General features: G+C 34.4%; 1 protein-coding gene across 4 annotated transcripts; it reads left to right on the top strand.

Annotated features, from left to right (window-relative positions):
- The first annotated feature begins 698 nt into the window (after window positions 1-698).
- Window positions 699-12,116, top strand: LOC109816878 (Insulinase (Peptidase family M16) family protein). 4 transcript variants are annotated; one of them, XM_020382029.3, is made up of 19 exons: window positions 711-1,227; window positions 1,454-1,529; window positions 1,984-2,030; window positions 2,800-2,912; window positions 3,606-3,679; window positions 3,844-3,939; window positions 4,037-4,156; window positions 5,281-5,514; window positions 5,907-6,055; window positions 6,348-6,504; window positions 7,024-7,176; window positions 7,484-7,866; window positions 8,720-8,869; window positions 8,986-9,168; window positions 9,651-9,854; window positions 9,974-10,080; window positions 10,475-10,628; window positions 11,206-11,327; window positions 11,595-12,116. In XM_020382029.3, the coding sequence occupies exons 1-19, from the start codon at window positions 730-732 to the stop codon at window positions 11,836-11,838; spliced, it is 3,264 nt and encodes a 1,087-aa protein (XP_020237618.2). In that variant the 5' UTR covers window positions 711-729; the 3' UTR covers window positions 11,839-12,116. The 4 variants fall into 4 exon arrangements, 3 of the variants coding, with proteins under 3 accessions (XP_020237618.2, XP_082927398.1, XP_082927397.1); XM_083071272.1 differs by having other exon boundaries at window positions 1,227-1,352; window positions 2,808-2,912; XM_083071271.1 differs by having other exon boundaries at window positions 1,227-1,352.
- The last annotated feature ends 4,076 nt before the right edge of the window (window positions 12,117-16,192 follow it).

Below are 16,192 nucleotides of genomic sequence, written 5' to 3'. Positions count from 1 at the left end.
TGTGGTGGGTCTGGCGGTTTAGGAATAATATGTTGTTTAACGGTGAGCTTTGGACGATTTCGGCGGTCCGTCGGAAGGTGACAATGTCTACGGTGGAGAACACTGTGTATAACGATAAGAGGCGATTATGGGTGGAGCAAACCCTTTGGAGGCCTTCGGAGCATCCATGGGTCAAATTGAACACGGACGGGAGTTGGCTGAGTGGAACCTCTGCTATGGGGATGGGTGGAGCAATTCGAGACTGTGCAGGCATGTGGCGGGGTGGCTTCTCGCATGGAGCTCTACATGGTGATGCGTTACGTGCTGAGCTGTTAGCCTTAGAGGAGGGACTGTGGTTGTGTTGGGACGGTGGGTTTCAAAAGGTGAGTTGCGAATGCGACTACCTGGGAGTTGTTACGCTATTTCAAGACCGGCCATTGGATAGGGACTATCTGCATAAGCACTATGATGTGATTCGCCGGATAAAGCGCATGGTAGCTAGGGACTGGATTGTTTATGTAAGTCATATCCCTAGAGAGATGAATTCAGTAGCTCATACGCTTGTTAATTGGGGTGTACGGAATGTAGGTTCCATTGTATTTTGGAGGAGTCCTCCTGATTTTATCCTGTTAGCACTAAGGAGAGACTCTATATCTTGATTGTTTGCTGTTTTAAATTTCATTCCTTACCAAAAAAAAAAAAAAAGCCCAATCGATGTGGAAGCAGTTCGAGTTATCCATAGGAATAGGAATGAGCATAGACTTAAGAGCACCCTTTCCCTACTACGAAGAGAGAAGAATAGTTGGAGTTCCACTTCCACAACCCTTCCTTCACGCTACCTTGAAAACCACAAAAACACAAAATTTACTTTCACTTTCACTTCATTCCCACTGTCTCCAGAAGAAGCCTATTATAATGGGAATGAAGAAGGGTGTCGGTGTCAGTGTCACTCTCTCCCACCACGACGACGTCGTTCTCAAGTCCCCAAACGACCGTCGTTTATACCGCCTCCTCAACCTCCCCAACGGCCTCCGCGCCTTGCTCGTTCACGATCCCGAGATTTACCCCGAAGGCCCTCCCAAGGGTGCCGATGAAGTCCAAGAGGAAGAAGAAGAAGAAGATGGCGATGATGATGATGAAGAAGAAGGGGAATATGATGATGATGATGATGAGGAGGATGATGATGATGATGGTGAAGCTGAACATGAAATGGATGGGGTCAAGGGGGGTGCTGCTCAGAGCAAAAAGGTTGGTTTTTTGTGAATGCCCATTTCGATTTCAGCTTCGTTTCACGAGGTGCCGCTCTCGTGGCTTCGTGGGTCGGTCTTTTTTGGCGTAGATGGGATCTGGGTTATGTGTGAGAATGTGCTGATGTGAGTGGACGGTTGTGCTGTGTGTGATTTGGTTTGCTGCTTTTGTTGTTTTGAATGTGATTAAATGAATGAATGAATTCGTGTGTTTTTGTTGGTTGCAGGCTGCTGCAGCTATGTGTGTAGGAATGGGCAGCTTCTCTGACCCGTATGAAGCGCAGGGACTAGCACATTTTTTAGGTTTGGAAATTTACTTCATTTAGGTCATTTTTTTAATATGCATATTATTGGTGGGTAGTATCCACTTACTTCGCTGATAATTAATCTCTATCAAAGAACTTGATTCATCACCTTTAGTGGGGTTGAATGAACTTCTTGGGAAGAAAAAGATTGTAAATTTTTCCGTAATTTAAAATCAGCTTATATACTGTAACTCTTATGGAAGCCCTATTGTCTATCTTCTCTAAAATGTTTAGGTGCATAAGTTGATTTTTAACTTATTGGAGAAGTTTAATTCATTTTAACTTCTTATTTTCTTCTCCTATTAGTGTTTATTGATAAGTTTGTTTAAACGGGGTCGTAAGCATTTTATTTTTTGATTTATCATTGGATGACATTTTTTGATTTATCATTGGATGACATTTTTTGAATACTTGGGATTAAAAATAAGAATTCTGTGTATTTGATTTTTCAGAACACATGCTCTTCATGGGGAGTGGTGAATTTCCAGATGAAAATGAGGTTTGTTTGGCTACGTTGTGCTTTGTTTATTTCTGTCTGTTTGAAAATATGATCAGATCCTTATGTATTATTGAGGAAATGATTTATCTAAAATATGTTTGTTTTGGTTTAGAAAGAATGGTGTAAAAGAGTTAAAACCTGAAATTGAGATCTGCTGTTATGACATAATAATAATTTAAGATGAGATACAACGGATGCTACTTAATACTTATGCATGAGTACACCTCTTATTGCATTTTCCTTCGTCATGTGTTCGCCTAAATCAAATTCAGGATTATTACCTGTCTTTAGTAAAGAAACTTTTCACTATTTGAAGCCTTTAATTCAATTCAAATGTGTTACATGTGTGGCACCGTGTAGGATTTTATGGATGTCAGCAATCTTGACAATTTTTCACTGAATGCCACATTGCCGCTGGAGGATCTTTCCAAAATTTCAACTTCCAATACTTACTGTGCAGTCCTTACTGTTATCAATTATCATTATTGCAATACAAGTGATCCTTTATTGCTTCTATGTGTCAGATGTCATATATTGTGGTTTTACCCAAGTTAGCTAAGTCGTAATCCCAACTGATCTCCCTTACCATTCCTTATAGAAACTTAAAATTGATTAAGATTGATTTGATTAATTTCTCTGTATGTATGGACTGAATTCTCACTTTTCTTGTGGTTAGTTGTGCTCCTAAATCCTAATTCCTAATATATGTGAAAGAAGCATACATAGATTAATTGGCCTAGTAGTTGACACTGACTCTCTTTATTGTTAGTATGATAGCTATTTGTCCAAACATGGTGGGTCATCAAATGCATACACAGAAACTGAATATACCTGCTACCATTTTGAAGTGAAGCGAGAGTATCTGAAGGGTGCCTTGAGAAGGTAAACTTTTCTATGCATTGTATTAAGAGGACAATTCATGTCTATTAGTATTAGGTGATTATACACATTACTTGTTGCAGATAGGTTCTGCTTTCAATTTTTTCCTCTACGTTGCATTTAATTTCGTACTTATGTTGTTGGTTACTAACGAGTAACAACATATAAATCTGTATAGTATCTAGTATGCGGTGATGATGCATATGTTGGAAATGCATTTTAGCTATTGCAGTTGTATACAAGTAATTTTTTTTTTGTTTTTTTGTTTTACTATTTATTAGATTACTGGCCATGTGTTGTAAAACATAGAACAGAATTAGTGTGTACTGTAAAGTGTAAAACAGAATTAGTATGCATTTCAATGGTAGATTTTCAGATCTTTAATACAGTAAAATTGGTCCTATGTCTTTGTTATTTTAGTCATTTTAGTGTTTATTGAAATACAATACAAGACCTAATAGACGATCAATCCAGTGACTTTGATTCTACATATTAATTATTTAATCATCTTAATGTCTGTTCTCTGTTGGAGAATTATTTATTAGTAAACTATCTGTTGGTAATATTTTAAATATCAACATTTTTTGTTTGTTACATTTTGTTTTTAATGTGTAAATTAAGATCGTTAGGAATTTCTATTCTCCAGATTGTGCTAGATTTCTGTTGAATCCTTTTATTGGTTTCTTTCCTTATCAGATTTTCTCAGTTCTTTATTTCACCTCTTGTAAAGATGGAGGCAATGGAACGAGAAGTACTTGCAGTAGATTCAGGTACTCATTTTAGTCCAATTCTACAGATTTCCTCTTTCCCATGTTATTATTATTTTAAAGAAAAACTTTAGAAAGAGCTCCAACTTGCTTATCTGCTAGTTTGCTGATGAAATGTGTTTTTCCTTACAATTGTATACCATAATGGTGTACAACACTGAACATAGAATTCAACCAGGTTTTACAAAGTGATGCTTGCCGTCTTCAACAACTTCAGTGTCATACTTCTGCTCATAATCATCCTTTAAATAGATTCTTTTGGGGTAAGTTGTATATGTTATTCATCCATTTGTTAGTCAATTAGTTTTTCAGCTTATTTTGTATGCTAAAGATATTTATTTCTTTTTCACATACATGAAGGGAATAAAAAGAGTTTGGTTGATGCAATGGATAAAGGTATTAATTTGCGGGAGCAAATATTGAAATTATACAAGGACTATTACCATGGTGGATTGATGAAGCTTGTTGTTATTGGTGGAGGTGAAGTTCCATTTCACTATTTTGTATATGGTTATTCCATGTAGAATCAAGAAGTTTACCAAGTTTATTATAGTCATATTTAGTTCCAAGCAATAATGTGCCTAGTGTTTCTGAGTAAACCTAACATCGGATACAGATTAGCTGCTACTCTTCATAATTTATTGGAAGCTGTGAAATCATTTCACCAGTCTTAATATTTGTTCAAAGTTAATCTCTGTTCAATCTTAAGTTGTATTGGAATCTGTTGTAGATGAAAGCTTATTTTTAAAAGGCAGGTGGTTAAAAAAAGGGGGTCTTTATGATTTTATGTCTCACACTCAGCTAATTGGCTAGAGGAGCTAATTAACAAAAGATGTTTATAGCTTCGAGAGATAAAAGTGATGAGGACTTGTTCTATTGTAGCAAATACTAATATATGGGAAATAGTATACATTCAGAGTATTTCTCACTCCTTGCACCCAAGTTTTTCATATTTCTTGATACAGTGCAACATGGTAAAATAATAAACAGAAAATGGAAAATCTTAAGAACTTCTATCCATAATATTAATTCCTAGGAAAAACTATAATGCTGAGGAAGCAATTGCCAGCCCAGTATCCATGTTTTACTTTGTACCTTGTTTGTAGAGGGAAAATGGTGAAAGAATTTCACACAAGCAATCCCAATTTTTTTAATTCAATTTATGTGGAGATGCCCCAATTTTTAGCATATATAGCTTCTTTAATTAGTTGTGGTCTTCATATAATCATTTTTTTTTTCTGAATGAAACTTCTTGCAAATATTTGCTGAAAGTGAAGAGCTTGCTAAATGCTAATGAAAAAGGAATTGAGTTTCCTGTCTAATAAGATTTATGCACAAGTATCTTTCTAATTGAAAGAATAAGAAAAGGGCTAAGGTGCATCTCCTTAATGTTGATAAGATTTTTGTTTTTTTTTTTGAAATTGAGCAATTGCACCTGTAAAATGACTCATCATATTAATACTTAGATGATGTTATGTAAATAATTTTGTTAATACACTATTGGAAACAAATGATTTGTTCTAATGACTCTAGTCAGGATTCAAGAGTAGGACTAAAATTGATATATGGTGGTATGATTTGAGTAACATGCTTATAAATAACAGAGTCTCTGGATGTGCTTGAGAGTTGGGTTGTGGAACTGTTTGGTGCCGTCATAAAAGGTCCTCAAACAAACCCAGTGTTCACAGTGGAAGGTCCTATCTGGAAATCTAGTAAAGTTTATTGGCTAGAAGCTGTCAAAGATGTTCATATCCTTGACTTATCATGGACACTGCCCTGTCTACACCAAGAGTATTTAAAGAAGCCAGAGGATTATTTAGCTCATCTCCTTGGGCATGGTAAGATATCTCATTATGGATGAATCCTGAAGAGTTGAATTTATATTTTTCATGTTATCTATTATCATTCATCTTTATGCATCTTATTGTATATCTATGTTGCAAATTAAAGTAATACACTTATACTTCATTAGACATGGGAGAGTCTCTCTTCCTTCTCTAGCATTTCTCTCCCTTCTTTTCTTCTTGTGACATTTCAAATTTTGTTAACAAGTTTTGTGCTGCTTGATAAACTTCTGAATATTGTTTTCTGCACTCAAATATTCTCATTTCTGGTTAATGGTAATATTCATTGTTGATTCATATGTACTATTTCTCATTTAAATCTAAAATTCTAAGATTGAAGTTTTATGGTGTGGTTTTCATTAACAAGAGTATAATTAACCCTGCAGAGGGCAAAGGAAGCTTGCTCTCCTTTCTCAAGATCAGAGGATGGGCTACATCTCTATCTGCAGGTGTTGGGGATGAAGGAATTTATCGGTCAACTATAGCTTATGTCTTCGTCATGTCCATTCACCTCACTGACTCTGGTGTAGAAAAGGTAATCTCATTTTATTAACTTCGATAGGCCCTTCAGATGAAAGAGTAAGTTGTGTTTTTAGCGAGCCATCACTTGTCAAGTTAAAAGGTTAACTTCAGCTCCAGCTTTATTATTATTTGGGAGTTTTAATGATTTAGAATTTTCATGAATAATTGTAAATGTGAGGTTTATGAAAGCATTATTGACTATTTTGTGGAAAAATTAATACATCTTTTTCAGTATATGCTTTCAAATTTCAACATTACTATTTTACTTCAATATGGCTGAACTTTTTTTTTTTTTCACTTCCCAGATCTTTGATATCATTGGCTTTGTCTATCAATACCTTAAGTTGTTGCGTCAAGTTTCTCCACAAGAATGGATATTTAAGGAACTTCAAAATATTGGAAACATGGATTTCAGATTTGCAGAAGAGCAACCTCAAGATGATTATGCTGCTGAGCTAGCAGGTTTCTAGTTTATTTTCTTGGCAACAGAGTCGAACTTTTTTTTTTTTTTTTTCTGGTATAAATTGTTGTTTAATATATGGAGAGGAGTGGTCCTCTGATGTTTGTGCCTTTTGAAAATCTTGCTGTTTGAAATGGTGCAATTTTAGTACAAGAACATATCCCAATCACTGCTTATTTAAGTGGATTATGATGTTGATTTATGAAGGATCATTGTCATGAAATGATAGAAAACTATGTTTTTATAAACCGGAGTTAATTGAAGCACTCAGTTGGGCTATAATATTTGATAATCAACTGTACATGATAAAAAGCAAACTTGTGTACAGATGAAAGGAGATTAGTGTCTGCAGCAAAAACTGAAGATCTATTTGTTATGCTCTCAACCCAATTATATGAAAGAGTCTGCTGTCCCTTTTGTATTTGTAGTTGTTTCCTATATGGACATTGCTATTTAGAAATCTGATATGATTTTTTACAAATTTATTGTCCTTATTGGTTTATTCTTTTTTAATTGTGCAGAAAATATGCACTTTTATCCACCGGAGCATGTCATTTATGGTGACTATGTATACAAGACATGGGATGAACAATTGTTAAAACAAGTTCTTGGTTTCTTCACTCCTGAAAACATGAGGGTAGATGTTGTTTCAAAGTTGTTCCTGAAGTCAGAAGGTGCATTATTTTTTCTCCCTTGTCTAATTGACTGTCAAAGGTCTAAGCTACTGACAAGTAGCTATCATTGTGCTCTTTAATAATCCTTATTCAATAATGATATTGTAATCATAGCTTCTTTTTTTTTTTTTTTTGGTGGTGGGGGAGGGGGTGGGGCGTCTCTTCCATGATGATTTATTTGTTTCTACTACTGTATGTGCCTGTTATTTGAAATATTAGAAAACAACCAAAATTTCAATGTTCAAAGATTAGTTCTGGAAGTTATATTTTTACCAAGATGATTGAACTACTTAATTTTTTTTTTCAGACATCCAATATGAACCTTGGTTTGGTTCACGTTATGTTGAAGAAGATATTGCTCAAAATTTGATGGAGTTATGGAGAAATCCTCCAGAAATTGATGCCTCACTGCATCTTCCTTCCAAGAATGAGTTTATTCCAAGTGACTTTTCTATACGTGCTAGTGATACTTCTGTTGATGATTTTGCAAATTCAACTTCTCCTAGATGTATAGTTGATGAAGCATTGATAAAATTCTGGTACAAGCCGGATAGCACTTTCAAAGTTCCTCGTGCCAATACATATTTTCGAATTAGCCTGAAGGGTGGATATGCTGACGTGAGGAGTTGTGTCTTATCTGAATTGTTCATTCACCTTCTTAAAGACGAGTTGAATGAAATCACATATCAGGTTAATCATCTATCCTGTTTATAATATACAAATCAGGACAATAAAAGAGGATGGAAAATTCTCAGACAACAATAGAGAAATAAACAAAGCACAGAAACAAAAGACAAACTTGTGCTCAGATACAGTTTTTCTGTGAAGGATGTATGAAAAAGAAAAATAACAATAACTTAAAAAAAAAATGCTCGCATTTTTCATGAGATTCTTTTCCATGAATGAATTATCCATTTCAATTGTTTTTGGACCACTTCTTAAGCTAATCTTTACATCAGATAACTGTCAGTTTTATCTATCATAAAATGCTCTCATTCATTAATATTTTTGGAAAAATGAGTCCAGAAGAATGCCTATATATAACTTTCTATAGTTCAATTTTCTTCTCTTCCAATTGAACAAAATTTACTTAATAGTTCTTTTTATTTATTTATTTAAAGTATATTGCCACTGGAAACTGGCCTCTAATATCACTTATAGGAAAGAAGTGGCAATATGTGGCCTTATTAAATACCTCTAATGCTATAGTATCACCAAAGTTGTATTTTTCTTTGATTTAATTACTATAATAATGTTAACAAAGGAAGAATAGAGTATAAAGATTTACTACTGAGGGCTTATTAAAACATTTTAATATATTTACTGAATAAAGTATGCATATACTACATAAGTCGATCAATAGAAAACGGTATCTTTAGGGTTGGGGCTAGTGGCACTCCTTATTGTCTATTCACATCCCAATCAACTTTTATTTGCAGTTATTTGGGGTCAATTTAAGAAATTGTGGTTAAAAGTAGTGGAGGGTGTCAATAATCCCATCCCATTTTTAGATTGTTGTAAATAAATCTGAATATGGATGCAGGCTAGTGTTGCCAAGTTAGATACTTCTGTCACTTATGTTGGTGACATGCTTGAGCTGAAGGTCTATGGTTTCAATGAGAAGCTTCCTATTCTGTTATCTAAATTCTTTGCAGTATCTAAATCGTTCATGCCGACTGAAGATCGTTTTAAGGTATGTGATTTGTTTATTTGGATTTTTTAAAAAATGTTAACCATCTTTTAATTTTTCTGTCTTCAATTTTTCTACATTCGTTCATTGCTGTTATGAACCAATGATTATCTGAACAGGTAATAAAAGAAGACATGAAGAGAACTTTAAAGAACAGCAACATGAAGCCGCTAAGCCATTCAGCATATTTGAGATTGCAAATTTTGTGTGAGAGCTTCTATGATGTTGATGAGAAGCTGCATTATCTAAATGATTTGTTTATTGATGATCTGAAGGCATTTATCCCTGGGCTTCTCTCCCAGGTTGATATGAAATTTTTAGTATTAGTATTTTCTATTATATTTTTTTTTCAATTTTTATTGTCTTTCAAATTCCTATTATGATGGCTCCAGGAGTAAAACATATATCGTTAGTGAGCAACAGGCCCCTGAATGTGTATCATGCCCATTCCCAAGGTGCACGTGGATGGGCATTTGTTAATTGTTATTGTGCTTGAAGCTTGTAACTTTATTCATTGTGTTGTTCAAATAGCTCTTTACTTTGACACTTGGCATATTGAAGTCCTATGCCCGAGGTTATTAATGCTAACAACTGCAAGAAAACAACTACTCGTTGATGACTTTTCCTATATTTATTGGTTTTCAGTTAGTTGATTTGTAAACATGAGTTCATGGATAAGTCAACATAGGTTAATTGTAACTTATTTTTGGTTCGTTTAGTTTTGTCTTTAATTTGTTGTTGACGTTGTTGGAGACTTATTCTTGTATATCTGAACTTCGTGCAGCTATACATTGAGGGTCTATGCCATGGAAATCTGACAAAAGAAGAAGCAATTAGTATATCAAATATATTTAAGATAAATTTTCCAGTAAAGCCACTCCCTATTGAGTTGAGGCATGCTGAGCGTGTTATTTGCCTCCCATCTGGTGCCAATTTAGTTAGAGATGTCAGTGTGAAGAATAAGTCGGAAAAAAACTCCGTGGTTGAGGTAATTTTAGTTAGATTGTTTTTGTTTTTATTTCACTGATGTGTTTCATAGATAATTTGTTTTCAATGGTCCCTGACAAATTTCTCTTGCTCTTTATGTTGGTTTTGGTAATTATGCAGCTTTATTTTCAAATTGACCAAGATTTGGGTATCAGGTCAATCAAATTGAAAGCCTTGATTGATTTTTTCGAAGAAATTGTGGAGGAGCCATTTTTTAATCAGCTGAGGTGGCAATCTGTTGCTTGAATTTTCTTATATTTGACATCTGATATTTGTCAATGATGATAGGTTCTCTCTTCTGTTTTCTCGTGATTGACATTCTTTGCCCAAATACATGCCTTTTAGATGAGAATGTTTGTTAATTCTTATTTTCTCGTGCAAACAACATGCAAAATGTACTTGTGCTTGCATTTATGTGAACTGCTATATGTTATTGGTGACTTGAAAATGAAGTGGTATTGATTTGGCATCAAATTTTCCATTCTGTTATAGAATCCTAGTTTTTCTGAAAGCGCTTTTAAATTCAATGAAGTCATTCACTTGCAGTCTAGATTGATGTTTCTTTGTCTTTCTTTCTCTGTTTGTCTGTTTGGGGGCTGAAATTCATGTATCTGGATACAGGACAAAAGAGCAGCTTGGTTATGTTGTTGAATGCAGCCCACGAGTAACGTACCGTGTCTTTGGGTTTTGTTTCTGCATTCAGTCATCTGAGTACAACCCAGTTTACTTGCAAGGTAGAATCGAGAACTTCTTAAATGGCCTGGAAGAGTTGCTGGTGAGTGTTCCTGATTCCTCCAACCTTCAAGTTCTTAGCCTATTTGCTTCCTTGTGAACTGCCATAAAGTTAACAACTTAACATGATTTGGGTACATAAGAAGTTACAGTAAGCCCGCCCTGCTATTTTGGAGAAAGATGGAAATGAATGCAAATTGAAACCCCCTATGATGGCATTAACATTGTTATTACTTATAAGCCTGAATTTGAATTGTTTATCATCCAGATCTCAAACCAACTTCCTGTTTTAATGCTACACAGTCACACACACACACATACACAGAGATGCTATTCTATAAATTTTTATATTTCTCTTTGTACAAAACTATGTTTTTCTGTGTTGAGTTTTCAAATCAAAGAAAATAAAATATGGCAAAAGAACTTGTTTAATATAACTATTAGCCACTTCAACTTTACAGCACTGTTGACATGAGCACTGTTGTTACAAACTTATTCGACTACAGGCTTGTTTTTGACAATTTAACTAGATTTTTGGATTCTCATTTCTAAAGTACTTTTTGAAATGTATATTTGCTAAATGAAGACTTATGTTTTGGAAAAATATATTGGGATTGCAGGATGGACTTGATGGTGATTCCTTTGAGAACTACAGAAGTGGGTTAATGGCAAAGCTGCTAGAGAAAGATCCTTCACTCACATATGAAAGCAATAGATTGTGGAACCAGATTGTTGACAAAAGGTGCCTTATATATGTTGTGGTCTAGATGATAGTGTTAGACTCTAGTTATTGATGTTGTCAGTTATTGTTTATAACCAGCTGTCAGATATCTTTTATGTACACATTATGTTATCTCTGATTACTGTTAATATGGAGCAATATCTTCCGAGTCATGATAGAAGTTTAAGGAGGACTAAAAGAGGCTAGTCTTGTAGGAAATGTCATTTTTAGCTGCATTTTGTTGCTACAATGATAGTTTATATGATTACTAAACATTAAGGTTTTCAGGTACATCTTCGATTTTTCAAAGAAGGAAGCAGAAGAATTGAGTAACATAAGTAAGCAAGATGTTGTTGAATGGTACAAAACTTACTTTAAACCGTCGTCTCCAACATGCCGGCGACTTCTTATTCGGCTATGGGGTTGCAGCACAGACATGAAAGATGCCGAGGCACTAACCAAATCTGTGCAGGTCATTACAGATGCAGCAGCTTTTAAGAAGCAATCCAATTTTTATCCATGTTTTTATTAACTTTGAAGATGATGTTGTGTTCAACTGTTGAGGTTAAGGCTAATAGAACCAGAGTGAGTCTTCATTTCTCATTTAATGGTTGCGGAGTTCAGGGGTACCATTCATATACTTAAAAGATGAAACTAAAGTTTAAGGAGGGGGAAACACAGAATGTGTTTACCTGGAATCACAGATTTTGTTGATGTAATTACATTTATTTGGGAAATATTCATTTTATCAACAAGTTATTATAGCCCATTGACCAAGAGTTATACATTAATTCTTTGTATATTTGTTCACTTGCTCTCCTTGGATTTGAGGTGCTCCTTTTGGCTATGTTTGCCTTTTTTTTTACTTCTTTCAGACTATTTTAAAGTTTGAAACGAATATTAGAAGTTATTTGGTAGTATTTATTTCTTTTAGCTTGAAATATGTCACTCGTGAGCTAGGAGAGGCGAGAGAGACGAGTGGATAGAAAATGAAAAGAAAAAAAAGACCTACTTTCAAAACTTTCATTTCATAAGGATGGACAATTTATCTAATCGTTTTTTAAAACTGCTTTGTTAAGTTTTTTTTTTTAATTTATATTTTTTTTTATAAAAAGGTCAAATACTAAAGTTTTAAATATTGGACTAGTCATCAAATCGATTTAGGTTAGTGGATTAAAAGTCGAATCGGTAAATCATTAATTAAATTATATGATTTAGTTTCTTAATTTTTTTTTAAAAATATTCATGTTATATGTATTTCATACCAATAAATATCAATAAATAAAATTTATAATGTCTTAAAGAGGTATTCAAATAAAAATGTAGTCAATATAATACAGACAAAATAATCAAATTATAAATTAGTTGAACAACATAATTAAATATGTAATTTTAAATTAAGAATATACTATATAAAATTATAAATTATTGTACATGTTGGTTTAATGGTTATGATGATTAACTCAAGACCTAGTTCACCTAAACTTTTTTTTTTACCAAGTATATATAATTTAAAATTAAAAATTAAAAATATAATAAAAATAAGTCTAGTTGTGAAATACTAGAATTTGATTGATATAGTGGTTAATTGTTCATGAAGTATCTAGATAACATAGGTTCAATTTTCATGTCAAACTAAAATCCTCCTTTTTTTTTTCAAATTTTTGAAGCATTCATCATTCATATGGCATGGTGCAACGATTTCACCTGTTTGTATTGGTTTAATGACATAATCGATCCAATAAAAAGTTTGAATCAATACTATTATCTGTGACACCCTCTACCCCATTATTAATATACAACAAATGTAACAATAAAATATTTCTTTTCTTCTTTTTGGGTAAATAAAATCTTTCATAGTTGACAAATATTTCAAATATCACAAGGTAGAAGATTCACATTCGTAACTCATAAATCATAACTCCAGTGTAGAAATTATAAAAGAAAAGAAGTTAAGATTTTCAATACAATTTAGTGAAAAACAAGAAATCATATATATACAAATAATAATAAAGGAAATATAAATTAACTCCAGTAAAGGTGGCAGTGCCTCCTAGTTAGGAATCAATTTATATTTTCCAAATCATGTAATAAAATATAACAAAGATATTCATTCTGGTCTTTTATCAAGAACGTTCAAATTACAATTCTTAACATACAATTTCCTTAAATTATAAACTTTATCTACGTTATCTCTTCGTTAGAAATTACAAAGAAGAGAAACTAAAGTTATTAAAACAATAACATATTAAACTAAAAATAACTATGCCCCGATGTCACATCCTATCAGAGCATGCCCCATTGAAGCCTTTAAGCCTCATCACCAACATCCCCATGATGCTGATCATCTGCAACATAATTTAAAACATATACAAAAACAACAAGGGAGTGAGAAACATCTCACTCAGTTTCAGATGCAGAAATAAAGGTTAGATAGCACACACACACACAACAAATACAAGTCATATGTAAATAATACACATAAATAATCAATATCACATATATACTCATTTATCATGCTATGATGTCATGAACTCAACTCATAAATACATGCATGTGGCGCCATAAGGAAGTTTCACATATCATCACTGGTGACCCTAAGGCACACCTGCACAACTGTCGGTGACCCTAAGGTACACCTGGTTAGCATATCATCAACTGTCGGTGACCCTAAAGTACACCTGGTTAGCATATCATCAACTGTCAGTGACCCTAAGGTACACCTGGTTAGCATATCATCAACTGTCGGTGACCCTAAGGTACACCTTGTTAGCATCAACTGTCGGTGACCCTAAGGTACACCTAGTTAGCATATCATCAACTGTCGGTGACCCTAAGGTACACCTTGTTAGCATCAACTGTCGGTGACCCTAAGGTACACCTAGTTAGCATATCATCAACTGTCGGTGACCCTAAGGTACACCTTGTTAGCATCAACTGTCGGTGACCCTAAGGTACACCTGGTTACATCACTGGTATGCGGCCTCAGCGGCACACCTGGAATAAGATATGCATATGATGCATGTCATACATTCATTATTTCATGAACTCAACATTTAACTTATTACAGAATTTCATTTAGTACATCATGTCCTCATTTGTCATAGTCTCATAATCATAGTTTGTCTCAATAGTCAATTCTTAGGTCTCATGTCATTTGTTCATATTTCACATGGTCATGTCATCAATACTCCTTATAAGGTCCGCATAGGTATTCACAGAGATTCAGAGAGCATTCTTATTCATATTAAAACTCATGTATTATTAACATTAATTTCATATTCATTTATTATTTCAACAAAGAAAAAGGTAGAGTAAATAGAAAATCAGACAGAACAACGGCACTTTCAACAAAAACAAAGTAGAATAAATAGAAAATCGGACAGAACAACGGCACCTTCAACAAAAAGCAAAGTAGAGTAAATAGAAATTTAGACAGAACAACGGCACCTTCAACAAAAAGCAAAGTAGAGTAAATAGAAATTAAACAGAATAACGACAAAGGATTGGGGGCCAATCCGACAAACAACTATCCAACAATTATCCCCACACCCTTGAGCGAGGTTCTCACTCCCCCCTTACCTGGATAGGCGGAGTTGGAACTTGGCAGAGCCTCCTCCTCTGGATTCCCTCTTCCTTTCTCTCTCTCTTTCTTTCTCTTTCTTTCTCTCTCTCTCTCTCTCTCTCTCTCTCTTCTCTTTCTCTCTCTAAAATTTCACTTTCTTCCTCTGTATAAAAATTTTCACCCCCCTGCCCCTATTTATAGGCCTCCTGGCGCAACCGGAACGGCCGTACTGATTTCGGAACGGCCCGTTCCGGATCCTTCAAACGTGGACAAATTTCTCAACTGGAACGGCCCGTTCCAAAATCGGAACGACCCGTTCTCAAAAAGCAGAATGGCCCGTTCTGAAACCAGAACGGCCCGTTCTCAAACCCAGCAGAACGGCCCGTTCTCCCTCCGGAACGGCCCGTTCTCCTTAATGGAACGGCCCGTTCTGGGCCCGTTCCCAACCTAAAATTTTAGCTTATTTTAAATGCTCAGAACTGCCCGTTTCACTTTCGGAACAGCCCGTTCCGAGTTACTCAAATGCCCCTAATACCTTTATAAAATTACGAAAATGCCATCAATAATTACGAAAATGCCATTATTAATAAAAATATCCTTTTAAGGAAATTGGGGTGTTACAATTCTCCCCTCCTTTTAGAAATTTCGTCCCCGAAATTTTCCTGAAAACAAAAATAGATAAGTTTCTCGCATCTTGCTTTCTAACTCCCATGTAGCACTTTCTTCAAAATTTCCTTATTGATGTACAACTCTATCAATCTCTCCAAGAAATGTCTAATGTTAATAAGTTCAAGGTGAGCAGACCTGGTAAGCCTATCCATTAATCCAAATAAGATCAAATTTCTTAAGAATATCATACATAACTACAACTAAATCCATAGATACAGAATCTTATTTTCAAATTAGAACGTCTAAAGGTTGTATTAAATCTGAAAGTTTTTGGTGTTCGACCTTAGCTTTCTAACATACTAAGCAAGCATACACAAATTCCTCCACTTCCTCCGTCATCTTAGGCCACCAAAACATCTTCTTAAAATATTGATACATCTTAGTAACTCCTAGATGAATACTAAGACTGCTCTTATGACCTTCTTCCAAGATTGCTCTCTTAAGTTCTGGCACATTTGGAATATACAACCCATCCTTAAATCTCAACACTTCATCCACTCCAAATTTAAACTTACTTTCTACACCTTGATTCAACTTCTCTACTTCTCTTTAGACCATCATGTTTCCGCTGCGCCACTCTGATACATTTCAGTAACTCTTAAATAAATGCTAAAAATATTCTTATGTCCTTTCTCTAAGATCATCTTCCTTA

The sequence above is a fragment of the Cajanus cajan genome, chromosome 3, assembly GCF_000230855.2.
Source record: "Cajanus cajan strain Asha chromosome 3, NIPB_CcT2T_4, whole genome shotgun sequence".
NCBI lineage: Eukaryota > Viridiplantae > Streptophyta > Magnoliopsida > Fabales > Fabaceae > Cajanus > Cajanus cajan.
This window is presented reverse-complemented; position numbering and strand designations above follow the sequence as displayed.

What these genes read in the sequence shown, in the direction of transcription:
- LOC109816878 (XM_020382029.3), top strand. Translation starts at nt 730, where the DNA reads ATGAGCATAGACTTAAGAGCACCCTTTCCCTACTACGAAGAGAGAAGA. An exon ending in TTTAAATAGATTCTTTTGGG is followed by an intron (nt 3,940 to 4,036) that starts GTAAGTTGTATA and finishes ACATACATGAAG; the next exon opens with GGAATAAAAAGAGTTTGGTT. An exon ending in AACCAGATTGTTGACAAAAG is followed by an intron (nt 11,328 to 11,594) that starts GTGCCTTATATA and finishes TAAGGTTTTCAG; the next exon opens with GTACATCTTCGATTTTTCAA.